Here is a 13,110-nt window from a genome sequence, read left to right as displayed (position 1 = left end):
AAAGAAGGCTAACTTTGAAGGTATGAGGCGTGAATTGGCTGAGATGGATTGGCGAATGATACTTAAGGGGTTGACTGTGGATGGGCAATGGCAGACATTTAGAGACCGCATGGATGAACTACAACAATTGTACATTCCTGTCTGGCATAGAAATAAAAAAGGGAAGGTGGCTCAACCGTGGCTATCAAGGGAAATCAGGGATAGTATTAAAGCCAAGGAAGTGGCATACAAATTGGCCAGAAATAGCAGCGAACCTGGGGACTGGGAGAAATTTAGAACTCAGCAGAGGACAAAGGGTTTGATTAGGGCAGGGAAAATGGAGTATGAGAAGAAGCTTGCAGGGAACATTAAGACGGATTGCAAAAGTTTCTATAGATATGTAAAGAGAAAAAGGTTAGTAAAGACAAATGTAGGTCCCCTGCAGTCAGAATCAGGGGAAGTCATAACGGGGAACAAAGAAATGGCGGACCAATTGAACAAGTACTTTGGTTCGGTATTCACGAAGGAGGACACGAACAACCTTCCGGTTATAAAAGGGGTCGGGGGGTCTAGTAAGGAGGAGGAACTGAGGGAAATCCTTATTAGCCGGGAAATTGTGTTGGGGAAATTGATGGGATTGAAGGCCGATAAATCCCCAGGGCCTGATGGACTGCATCCCAGAGTACTTAAGGAGGTGGCCTTGGAAATAGTGGATGCGTTGACAGTCATTTTCCAACATTCCATTGACTCTGGATCAGTTCCTATGGAGTGGAGGGTAGCCAATGTAACCCCACTTTTTAAAAAAGGAGGGAGAGAGAAAACAGGGAATTATAGACCGGTCAGCCTGACATCGGTAGTGGGTAAAATGATGGAATCAATTATTAAGGATGTCATAGCAGTGCATTTGGAAAGAGGTGACATGATAGGTCCAAGTCAGCATGGATTTGTGAAAGGGAAATCATGCTTGACAAATCTTCTGGAATTTTTTGAGGATGTTTCCAGTAGAGTGGATAAGGGAGAACCAGTTGATGTGGTATATTTGGACTTTCAGAAGGCGTTCGACAAGGTCCCACACAAGAGATTAATGTGCAAAGTTAGAGCACATGGGATTGGGGGTAGTGTGCTGACATGGATTGAGAACTGGTTGTCAGACAGGAAGCAAAGAGTAGGAGTAAATGGGTACTTTTCAGAATGGCAGGCAGTGACTAGTGGGGTACCGCAAGGTTCTGTGCTGGGGCCCCAGCTGTTTACACTGTACATTAATGATTTAGATGAGGGGATTAAATGTAGTATCTCCAAATTTGCGGATGACACTAAGTTGGGTGGCAGTGTGAGCTGCGAGGATGCTGTGAGGCTGCAGAGCGACTTGGATAGGTTAGGTGAGTGGGCAAATGCATGGCAGATGAAGTATAATGTGGATAAATGTGAGGTTATCCACTTTGGTGGTAAAAACAGAGAGACAGACTATTATCTGAATGGTGACAGATTAGGAAAAGGGGAGGTGCAAAGAGACCTGGGTGTCATGGTACATCAGTCATTGAAGGTTGGCATGCAGGTGCAGCAGGCGGTTAAGAAAGCAAATGGCATGTTGGCCTTCATAGCAAGGGGATTTGAGTACAGGGGCAGGGAGGTGTTGCTACAGTTGTACAGGGCATTGGTGAGGCCACACCTGGAGTATTGTGTACAGTTTTGGTCTCCTAACCTGAGGAAGGACATTCTTGCTATTGAGGGAGTGCAGCGAAGGTTCACCAGACTGATTCCCGGGATGGCGGGACTGACCTATCAAGAAAGACTGGATCAACTGGGCTTGTATTCACTGGAGTTCAGAAGAATGAGAGGGGACCTCATAGAAACATATAAAATTCTGACGGGGTTAGACAGGTTAGATGCAGGAAGAATGTTCCCAATGTTGGGGAAGTCCAGAACCAGGGGTCACAGTCTAAGGATAAGGGGTAAGCCATTTAGGACCGAGATGCGGAGGAACTTCTTCACCCAGAGAGTGGTGAACCTGTGGAATTCTCTACCACAGAAAGTTGTTGAGGCCAATTCACTAAATATATTCAAAAAGGAGTTAGATGAGGTCCTTACTGCTAGGGGGATCAAGGGGTATGGCGAGAAAGCAGGAATGGGGTACTGAAGTTGAATGTTCAGCCATGAACTCATTGAATGGCGGTGCAGGCTAGAAGGGCCGAATGGCCTACTCCTGCACCTATTTTCTATGTTTCTATGTTTCTATGAGGTCCCCTCTCACTCTTCTGAACTCCAGTGAATACAAGCCCAGTTGATCCAGTCTTTCTTGATAGGTCAGTCCCACCATCCCGGGAATCAGTCTGGTGAATCTTCGCTGCACTCCCTCAATAGCAAGAACGTCCTTCCTCAAGTTAGGAGACCAAAACTGTACACAATACTCCAGGTGTGGCCTCACCAAGGCCCTGTACAACTGTAGCAACACCTCCCTGCCCCTGTACTCAAATCCCCTCGCTATGAAGGCCAACATGCCATTTGCTTTCTTAACCGCCTGCTGTACCTGCATGCCAACCTTCAATGACTGATGTACCATGACACCCAGGTCTCGCTGCACCTTCCCCCTTCCTAATCTGTCACCATTCAGATAATAGTCTGTCTCTCTGTTTTTACCACCAAAGTGGATAACCTCACATTTATCCACATTATACTTCATCTGCCACGCATTTGCCCCTCACCTAACCTATCCAAGTCACTCTGCAGCCTCATAGCGATGGTAATGACGTTGAATGTCAAAGGGTGGTGGTTAGACTCTCGCTTGTTGGAGATAGTCATTGCCTGGCACAGGTGTGACGTGAATGTTGTTTCTACCTATCGACCCAAGCCTGAATGATGTCCGGATCTTACCACAAGCGTGCATGGACTGCTCCATTATCTGAGGAGTTGGGTTACCGCATGTGGGCACGGATTGCTCCATTATCTGGGGAGTTGGGCTACCGCATGCGGGCATGGACTGCTCCATTATCTGGGGAGTTGGGTCATCGCACGCGGGCACGGACTGCTCCATTATCTGAGGAGTTGGGTCACCTGACCAGCGGACTTCCAGAGGGAGCCACGGCTCATTCAATCGTGAGGTCAAGGGTTGGACCAGATGTCTCGAATTCTAGCCGTGACCAATGTCTTTCTTTATGATCCAGTTCTTTTTGTGGAGCTAATGTCTCGGCATCGAGTACTTTTAGTGAGCGTCTTGTCCCCCCCCCCACCACCCCACACAGCAACTACTCTGTGCAGAATAACTCTTTTCCTGATCTCTTGGAGCCGGTTCAATTTATCTTCTTCAATGTCCCATCAATCTCATGCTCCTGTGCCATTATGGTCACCTGCCACTGCCTCAAGGCTCGCAGCCAACCGAATGCCCACTTCAACGTGGTTCGATTCTTTCAACCAAAAGAATCTATATTAATGACTTGGATGAAGGGACCAAGTATAACATAGCCAAGTTTGCTGATGATACAAAGATGGGTGGGAAAGCAAGTTGTGAGGACACAGAGTTTGCAAAGGGATATAGACAGACTCAGTGAGTGGGCAAAGATTTGTCCACTCACAGATGGAGTATAATGTGGGAAAATGTGAGGTTTTGAAGAATAAAAAAGCAAATTATTTTGTACAAAATGCTACAGTACAGAGGGACCTGGGGGTCCTTGTGCAAGAAACACAAAATGTTAGCATGCAGGTACAGCAAGTGATCAGGAAGGCAAATGGAATGTTGGCCTTTAGTGCAAGGGGGGTGGAGTATAAAAGTAGGGAAGTTCTGCTCCAACTGTACCGGGCGTTGGTGAGACCACACCCAGAGTATTGCATGCAGTTTTGGTCTCGTATTTAAGGAGGGATATATTTGCATTGGAGGTAGTTCAGAAAAGGTTCACATGTTGATTCCTGAGATGAGGAGGTATCTTATGAAGAAAGGTTGGGCCTATACTCATTGGAGTTTAGAAGAATGAGAGGTGATCTTATTAAAACGTATAAGATTCTGAGGGGGCTTCACAGGATAGATGCAGAGAGGATGTTTCCCCTCGTGGGGGAATCAAGAACTAGGGGGCATAGTTTCAGAATAAGGGGTCGCCCATTTAAAATGGAGATGAGGAGGAATTTCTTCTCTCAGAGGGTGGTGAATCTGTGGAATTCTCTGCCCCAGAGAGCTGTGGAGGCTGGGTCATTGAATATATTTAAGGTGGAGATAGATAGATTTTTGAACTATAGGGGAGTCAAGGGTTATGGGGAGTAGGCAGGGAAGTGGAGCTGAGTCCATGATTAGATCAGCCATGATCGTATTGAATGGCAGAGCAGGCTCGATGGGGCCAAATGGCCTACACCTACTTCTATTTCTTATGTTATGTTCCACCTCAAGGCTCAAAGTTGGCCCACCGTGTCCAGGGTTGGTATTGAAGACATGCCCACCCCCTGGATTCTAACTCTAACCCTGTGCCTCCAAAAACACACCCAGCTTTCTCTGCTCCCTGAAGTATACGGCCAGCAGGGGAAGGACAGCCTCTGTAATAAATCCTTCCAGGGTGGTCCTGATGCTGTTAAACTCATTTTCATTATAGTCGTACTTGTGGATATCTGCGCGACCCTGACTGTAAAAGACAGCGTCAGTTCGCGAAATCCCTCCCAGGACCCCCATGTTGTACTGGACACAGGAGAGGTGGACCTTTTTCAGTCCGCCGCTCTTCATGCGCGAGGCGAAGGTGTTGCCTCCTGGTTTGGTGGGGAGCTGCAGGAAGACGGCCACTTTCACCTTCTGAACCGTGCACGCCAGGCAGTTCCGGGCTCTCAGAGCACTGCATTCTGGGTGTTCCCCGATGTGGACCTGCTCCAGACTCGCTTCCAGCTCGTTCATCACTTCTTCCCGGCTTCGTGAGTCTCCGTCTCTCAGTATCTGGTCCACCTGCTCCTGAACCCATTGTTTCATGGCAGCTCTTTTGGCTTTTATCTCTTCCTCCACAGTCCACACATCCTTCCTCCTCGGTCGCTTCGCAATGGTCCTGGCTCTGCTGGGTGGCCCCTGAGACATCACGCTGTTAGCCAATCGGCTGGCAGCCTCGGAGGTCGCCGAGGAAGTCACTTGGGGTGGACTTTGACTCAGTGACTCTCCTCTATCATTACCCTCCTCCTCCTCCCCATCTTTGATCTGGGTCAGATCATCGGCAGAAAGATTTGGCCCAAATCCCGAATCCCGTCTGGGCAGTTTTATGTCTTTTTTGTTATCTATTCCTTTATCCTCTGCCACATCTACAGAATCTTCAGTGAGCCCTGAGATTTGTACCTTTCTTAAGTCCACCCCAGTGCGGTCCATCAGACTATCAACAAGTATACTAGAAGGTTCTTTCTTAGACTCATTATCCATTGTCACGTCTACAGGAGAGCCACCAGCATACGCCACTGATCTTTGACCTTCACTTGTTCTTTGACCTCTAGGGGCCATCCCTTGCAATAAATCATTTGCCGCAGTATTCACAGGAGAGGAGTTGAAGTATCCCTTAGCTTGGGAGCAGAATGTTTTGAAGTCTCCTCTATCATTACCCTCCTCCTCCTCCCCATCTTTGATCTGGGTCAGATCATCGGCAGAAAGATTTGCCTCAAATCCCGAATCCTCTCCGGGCAGTTTTATGTCATTATCGTTATCTATTCCTTTATTCTCTGACACATCTAAAGAATCTTCATTGGGCAATGATATTTGTACAAATGTAGCAGAAGATTCTTTCTCAGACTCATTATCCATTGTCACATCTACAGGAGCGCCACCAACATCTGCGTCTGATCTGTGACCTTCGCCTGCTCTTTGATCTCTCACCCCTTCAAATAAATAATTGGCCGCAAGATTCCAAGGAAAGGATTTGAAGCTTCCCGTAGCTTGGGAGCGGAATGTTTTGAACATTTTGTTGCTGACTATATCATGAGCTCCCTTGGCCGTGATGGAAAATGATGCTTTCATTTTCCTTCCCCATACCCCGGCTTCAATCGTTTTCATCTCTTCGGCTCCAATCTTGTCTCTTAGTGAGATGTACAGTTTATCCATGTTCTCTTTGGCATGCCTCTCCATCGCCGGAAGGGTCCATAAGCCTATTACAAGAAAGGAAGACTTGCATTTATATAGCGCCTCTCACCATCTCAGCACGTCACAAAGCGCTTCACAACCAGCAAGGCACTTTTTGAAGTGTAGTCACTGATGTAATGTCGGACATTTTGCCTTTCTGCTCTTGAAAGGTAGGCTAGCTACCCACTACCTGATGAGACATCTATATAGCTGTTCGACATTGACTTAACCGTTTCAGTGATCATCAACTTAAAATCTTTTTCTACTTTGCCATTGGCCATCCCTTCCCTGATTACACAAATTCATGGTCTCAACATAAAGAAAGACTTGCATTTACATAGCGCCTTTCATGACCACCGGACGTCTCAAAGCACTTTACAGCCAATGAAGTACTTTTGAAGTTTAATCGCTGTTGAAATGTGGGAAACGTGGCAACCAATTTGCGCACAGCAAACTCACACAAACAGCGATGTGATAATGACCAGATCATCTGTTTTTGTTATATTGATTGAGGGATAAATATTGGTCCCAGGACACCAGGGATAATTCCCCTGCTCTTCTTCGAAATAGTGCCGTGAGATCTTTTACATTTCCAGATCAGTTGTACAAACACATGGAAAATGATGGCCAGGAAACGACCCAATGGTCCATCGAGCACGTCCCTCACAGCTGTGCTCACTGATCCATGTGATCTCCTGGGAGAGGCGAAGAACAGATTTGAAAAAAGCCTGAACCAATTAGGGAATAAAATCTGTAAAATTCCTCCAGGTAATGGGTTGGTCTTTTAGGACGGAGATGAGGAGACATTTCTTCACTCAGATGGAGGCTTGTAAGAAAGGTATGGCAATAATCATGGGCGATTTTAATTTTCATATTGATTGGACAAATCAAGTTGGCCAAGGTAGCCTTGAGGAAGAGTTTATTGAAGGCTGCTGACAAAGGGCCCTGCAGCTCTTTGTCGGCCGATGCAGTCACGATGGGCCGAAATAGTCTCCTTCTACGCTGTAAATTTCTATGTTTCTATGTATTCGGGATAGTTTCCTTGAACAGTACGTTGCGGAACCAACCAGGGAGCAGGCTATCCTGGATCTGGTGCTGTTTAATGAGACAGGATTAATAAATTATTTCCTAGTAAAGGATTCTCTAGGAAAGAGTGATCATAGCATGGTTGAATTTCAAATTCAGTTGGAGGGTGAGAAAGTTGGATCTCTAACCAGTGTCCTGATCTTAAGTAAAGGCGATTACAAAGGTATGAGGGCAGAGTTGGCTAAAGTGGACTGGGAAAATAGGTTAGTTAAAGTGTGGGAAGTTGATAAGCAGTGACAGACAAATAAGGAGATATTTCATAACTTTCAAGTAAAATATATTCCAGTGAGAAGAAAGACTTTAAGAGAAGGGAATACCATCCGTGGCTAACTAAGGAAGTAAAGGGTGATATCAAACTGAAAATAATGGCATACAAAGTAGCCAAGATTAGTGAGAGGTAAGAGGATTGGGAAATTTTTAAAAACCAGCAAAGAATGACTAAAAAAATTATAGAGAGGGTACAATAGATTATGAGTGCAACCTAGCAAGAAATATAAAAACAGATAGTAAGAGTTTCTACAGGTAGATAAAAAAGAAAAGAGTGGCTAAAGTAAATGTTGGTCCCTAAGAGGATGAGACTGGGGAATGAATAACGGGGAACAGGGAAATGGCAGAGACTTTGAACAAATATTTTGTATCGGTCTTCATGGTGGAAGACACTAAAAATATTCCAAAAGTGGGTAATCAAGAGGCTATAGGGAGGGAGGAACTTAAAACAATCACTATCACTAAAGAAAAAGTACTCGGTAAAATAATGGGCCTAAAGGCAGACAAGTCGCCTGGACCTGATGGCTTGCATCCCAGAGTCTTAAGAGAAGTAGTGGCAGGGATAGTGGATGCATTGGTTGTAATCTACCAAAATTCCCTGGATTCTGGGGAGGTCCCAACAGATTGGAAAACTGCAAATATAATGTCCCTATTTAATAAAGGAGACGGACAAAAAGCAGTAAACTACAGACCAGTTAGTCTAACATCTGTTGTTGGAAAAATGCTGGAGTCCAGTAGCAGGACATTTGGAAAAGCATAATACAGTCAAGTAGAGTCAGCATGGTTTTATGAAAGTGAAATCATATTTGATAAATTTTCTGGAGTTCTTTGAGGATGTAACGAGCAAGGTGGATAAGGGGGAACCAGTGGATGTGGGGTATTTGGATTTCCAGAAGGCATTCAATAAGGTACCACATTAAAGATTACTGCACAAGATAAAAGCTCACGGGGTTGGGGGTAATATATTAGCATGGATAGAGGATTGGCTAACTAACAGAAATCAGTGAGTCGGGATAAATATGTCATTTTCCGGTTGGCAAACAGTAACTAGAGGGGTGCCGCAGGGATCGGTGCTGGGTCCTCAACCATTTACAATCTACATTAATGACTTGGATGAAGGGACCGCGTGTAATGTAGCCAAGTTTGCTGCTGATACAAAGATGGGTGGGAAAGCAAGTTGCGAGGAGGACACAAAGAATCTGCAAAGGGATATAGACAGGCTAAGTAAGTGGGCAAACATTTGGCAGATGGGAGTATAATGTGGGAAAATGTGAGGTTGGCAGGAAAAATAAAAAAGCAAATTATTACTTAAATGGAGAGAGGTCCTTGTGCTTGAAACACAAAAAGTTAGTATACAGGTACAGCAAGTAACCAGGAAGGCAAATGGAATGTTGGCCTTTATTGCAAGGGGGATGAAACTGTACAGGGTATTGGTGAGACCACACCTGGAGTATTGTGTACAGTTTTGGTCTCCTTATTTAATGAGGGATATATTTGCATTGGAGGCAGTTCAGAGAAGGTTTACTCGGTTGATTCCTGAGATGAGGAGATTGACTTAGGAAGACAGGTTGAGTAGGCTGGGCCTATACTCATTGGCGTTCAAAAGAATGAGAGGTGATCTGATTGAAACATATGAGATAATGAAGGGGCTTGACAAGTTGGATGCAAATGCACTCGTGGGGGAATCTAGAACTGGGGGCATAGTTTAAGAATAAGGGGTCGCCCATTTAAAACGGAGATGAGGAGGAATTTCTTCTCTCTGAGAATCGTAAATCTGTGGAATTCTCTGCCCCAGAGAGCTGTGGAGGCTGGGTCTTTGAATATATTTAAGGTGGAGAGAGACAGATTTTTGAACGATAAGGGAGTCAAGGGTTATGGGAAGCGGGCGGGGAAGTGGAGCTGGGCCCAAGATCAGCTCAGCCATGATCTTATTGAATGGCAGAGCAGGCTCGAGGGGCCAAATGGCCGTCTCCTGCTACTATTCCCCATGTTCCTATGAATCTTTGAGGGGCCGAGGTGGAGTGAAAATTCCCGTAGGGAAAATTCCCTTAGCAGAGAAGTCAACAACCAGGGGGCATAGATTTAAAGTATCTGGTAGAAAGTTTAGAGTCGATTTGAGGGGAAATGTTTTCACCCAGATGGTGGTGGGGGTCTGGAACTCACTGCCTGAAAAGAAGGGGGGGGGGTGGGGGGGTGGTGGAGGCAGAAACCCTCGCCACATTTAAAAAGTACTGTAAATGCCATAACCTGCAGGACTAAGTACCTGGTGCTGGAAGGTGGGATTAGGTTGGATAGCTCTGTCAACCAACACGGACATGATGGGCTGAATGACCTCCTTCTGTGCCGATATTTTCGATGATTCTATGAATTCTTTGCTCTGCCTTTTGGAGGGGGACAGGGTAGAGGGAATATTACTGTGTATACAACCTCCCATACTTGTACTGTTAATGTTCAACTCAATGAGTATTCAAAATACACCCCGCTCTACTCACCACACTCCTTTTTAACTGAATACCTACCCCGGGTGGAACTTGCCTTGTCCTCGGAGTATTTCATTTTCTTGCTCGCTGACATGGAAACAAAAATATAAGAACATAAGAAATAGGAGCAGGAGTAGGCCATACGGCTACTCGAGCCTGCTCCGCCATTCAATAAGATCATGGCTGATCTGATCATGGACTCAGGCCCACTTCCCTGCCCACTCCCCATAACTCCTTATCCCCTTATCGTTTAAGAAACTGTCTATTTCTGTCTTAAACTTATTCAATGTCCCAGCTTCCACAGCTCTCTGAGTCAGCGAATTCCACAGATTTATAACCGTCTGAGAGAAGAAATTCCTCCTCATCTCTGTTTTAAATGGGCAGCCCCTTATTCTATCGTGCCCTCTCGTTCTAGTCTCCCCCATCAGTGGAAATATTCTCTCTGCATCTACCTTGTTGAGCCCCCTCATAATCTTATATGTTATCAGCTCTCATTTTTTTGCATTCCAATGAGTAGAGGCCCAACCTACTCAACCTTTCCTCATAAGTCAATCCACTGATCCCCAGAATCAACCTAGTGACCCTTCTCTGAACTGCCTCCAAAGCAAGTATATCCTTTCGTAAATATCAAAACCAAAACTGCACGCAGTATTCCAGGTGTGGCCTCACCAATACCCTGTATAACTGTAGCAAGACTTCCCTGCTTTTATACTCCATCCCCTTTGCAATAAAGACCAAGATACCATTGGCCTTCCTGATCACTTGCTGTACCTACATACTATCCTTTTGTGTTTCATGCACAAGTACCCCCAGGTCCGGCTGTACTGCGGCACTTTGCAATTTTTCTCCATTTAAGTGATAACTTGCTCTTCGATTTTTTTTCTGCCAAAGCGCATGACCTCACACTTTCCAACATTATACTCCATCTGCCAAATTTTTGCCCACTCACTGAGCCTGTCTATGTCCTTTTGCAGATTTTGTGTGTCTTCCTCACACATTGCTTTTCCTCCCATCTTTGTATCATCAGCAAACCTGGCTACGTTACACCCAGTCCCTTCTTCCAAGTCGTTAATATAGATTGTAAATAGCTGGGGTCTCAGCACTGATCCCAGCGGCACCCCCTGCGTTACTGGTTGCCAACCAAAGAATGAACCATTTATCCCTGCTCTCTGTTTTCTGTTCATTAGCCAATCCTCTATCCATGCTAATATATTACCCCCAACCCCATGAACTTTTATCTTGTGCAGTAACCTTTTATGTGGCACCTTGTCAAATGCCTTCTGGAAGTCCAAATACACCACATCCACTGGTTCCCCTTTATCCACCCTGTTCGTTACATCCTCAAAGAACTCCAGCAATTTGTCAAACATGACTTCCCCTTCATAAATCCATGATGACTCTGCCTGACCGAATTATGCTTTTCCAAATGTCCCGCTACTGCTTCTTTAATAATGGTCTCCAACATTTTCCCAACCACAGATGTTAGGCTAACTGGTTTCCTGCTTTTTGTCTGCCTCCTTTTTTAAATAGGGGCATTACGTTTGCAGTTTTCCAATCTGCTGGGACCTCCCCAGAATCCATGGAATTTTGGTAAATTACAACCAATGCATCCACAATCCCTGCTGCTACTTCTCTTAAGAGGCTGGGATGCAAGCCATCTGGTCCAAGGGAATTATCCGCTTTTAGTCCCATTATCTTACTGAGTACCACCTCCTTAGTGATTGTGATTGTGTTAAGTTCCTCCCCCCCCTATAGCCCCTTGACTATCCACTGTTGGAATATTGTTTGTGTCCTCTATCGTAAAGACTGATACAAAATATTTGTTCAGAGTTTCTGCCATCTCCATGTTCCCCATTACTAATTAGCCTTAGTAGAGTAGCCTTAGCAAGCTTAATATATATAATATATATAATATAAATAAATATACACATGGCACAGAACCATTGCTCACAGTGTTGGGTCAACAGTCTCACATTTGACAAAAGCTCGGAACTGACATGAGTCATCGGACGCCAAACTCACTAAACCCAGCGCTGTTTTGGTGCCGTTTACAGAGGATTTTGTACACAGAAAGGGGCCGCTCGACCCCCACGCTCAGGGTGGGCCATGGAGTTCCACACCAGCATGTTGGGCCGCACGGGCACTTTGAGCAAAAGTGGGAGCTACAGCATCACACACTGTAAGCACAGGCGTAGCAGGTAAGCCTTAGTATGCTTAATATATATATATATTATATATATAATATAAATAAATATACACATGTACACACACATACATACATATATATACGCACACAAATACATCATCATCATCATAGGCGGTCCCTTGAATGAGGATGACTTGCTTCCACACCAAAAGGATGAGTTCACAGATGTTTCAATGAAGGACCTAATAGTCCAGTCCTGAAAGATGCCTGTGCGTGGATTTTTTTTTTAACGTGTGGTGACCATTGCATACCAGCCACCACACGGGCTTGACAGAGTTGGGCCTTTACCCAGTACCAAGGACGACTGGAGACCTGCTCTGCTGCACGGACTTAGTGCGCACACATATCGCAGTGTGGGCTGGCCCGTGCTGCCCCTGAGCCCTCGCCTCTTCTCGGCCCCGCACCCTCATTTGCTGCACCTTCCGCCACAATCTCTCGCCGCGCCTCCCGCCACGATCTCTCGCCGCTCCTCTGCCACGATCTTTCGCCGCACCTCCCGCCACGATCTCTCGCCGCTCCTCCGCCACGATCTCTCGCCGCTCCTCCGCCACGATCTCTCGCCGTTCCTCCGCCACGATCTCTCGCCGCTCCTCCGCCACGATCTCTCGCCGCTCCTCCGCCACGATCTCTCGCCGCTCCTCCGCCACCAAACATTTCCCGCACCTCCGCCGCGATCACTTGCCGAATCTCAGCCACGATCCCTCACCGCTCCTCCGTCCCAATCACCTACCGCATTTCTGCCTCGATCTCTCGCCGCTCCTCCGCCTCAATCATCGTGGGCCACCCCGACCTGCAAAAGGACACCACCACACATACATATACACACACACACACACACACATACATAAATTCATACACACACACACATATACATACATATACACACATATACACAAATATACATACACGTACACAAACACATGCATGTGCACATATATATACATATATATATGCATTAATTAATTAATAATTAACTAATTACCTGGTGCATTAACCTCATCTGCTGCATCGTTCTCATCAGGCTGTACTGG

The 13,110-nt window shown here is 45.8% G+C and overlaps 1 protein-coding gene across 3 annotated transcripts in view; it reads right to left on the bottom strand.

Annotated features, from left to right (window-relative positions):
• Positions 1 to 3,245: 3,245 nt before the first annotated feature.
• The window catches only part of LOC139249532 (uncharacterized), a 28,744-nt gene continuing 18,879 nt past the window's right edge, over positions 3,246 to 13,110 (bottom strand). For 2 of the 3 annotated variants that reach the window (XM_070872464.1, XM_070872465.1), the window contains 3 exons: positions 13,062 to 13,106; positions 9,913 to 9,960; positions 3,246 to 6,066 (listed from right to left, as the gene is read on the bottom strand). In XM_070872464.1, coding sequence (XP_070728565.1) covers positions 4,418 to 6,066; positions 9,913 to 9,960; positions 13,062 to 13,106 — 1,742 coding nt within the window. In that variant the 3' untranslated portion in view covers positions 3,246 to 4,417. The remainder of the gene's footprint in view (positions 6,067 to 9,912; positions 9,961 to 13,061; positions 13,107 to 13,110) is intronic. The other variant, XM_070872466.1, reaches the window with a different exon arrangement.

Source organism: Pristiophorus japonicus, unplaced genomic scaffold (assembly GCF_044704955.1).
Source record: "Pristiophorus japonicus isolate sPriJap1 unplaced genomic scaffold, sPriJap1.hap1 HAP1_SCAFFOLD_317, whole genome shotgun sequence".
Taxonomy (NCBI): Eukaryota; Metazoa; Chordata; class Chondrichthyes; family Pristiophoridae; genus Pristiophorus; species Pristiophorus japonicus.
The sequence above is the reverse complement of the archived record's forward strand: the minus strand, read 5'-3'. Positions and strand labels throughout refer to the sequence as shown.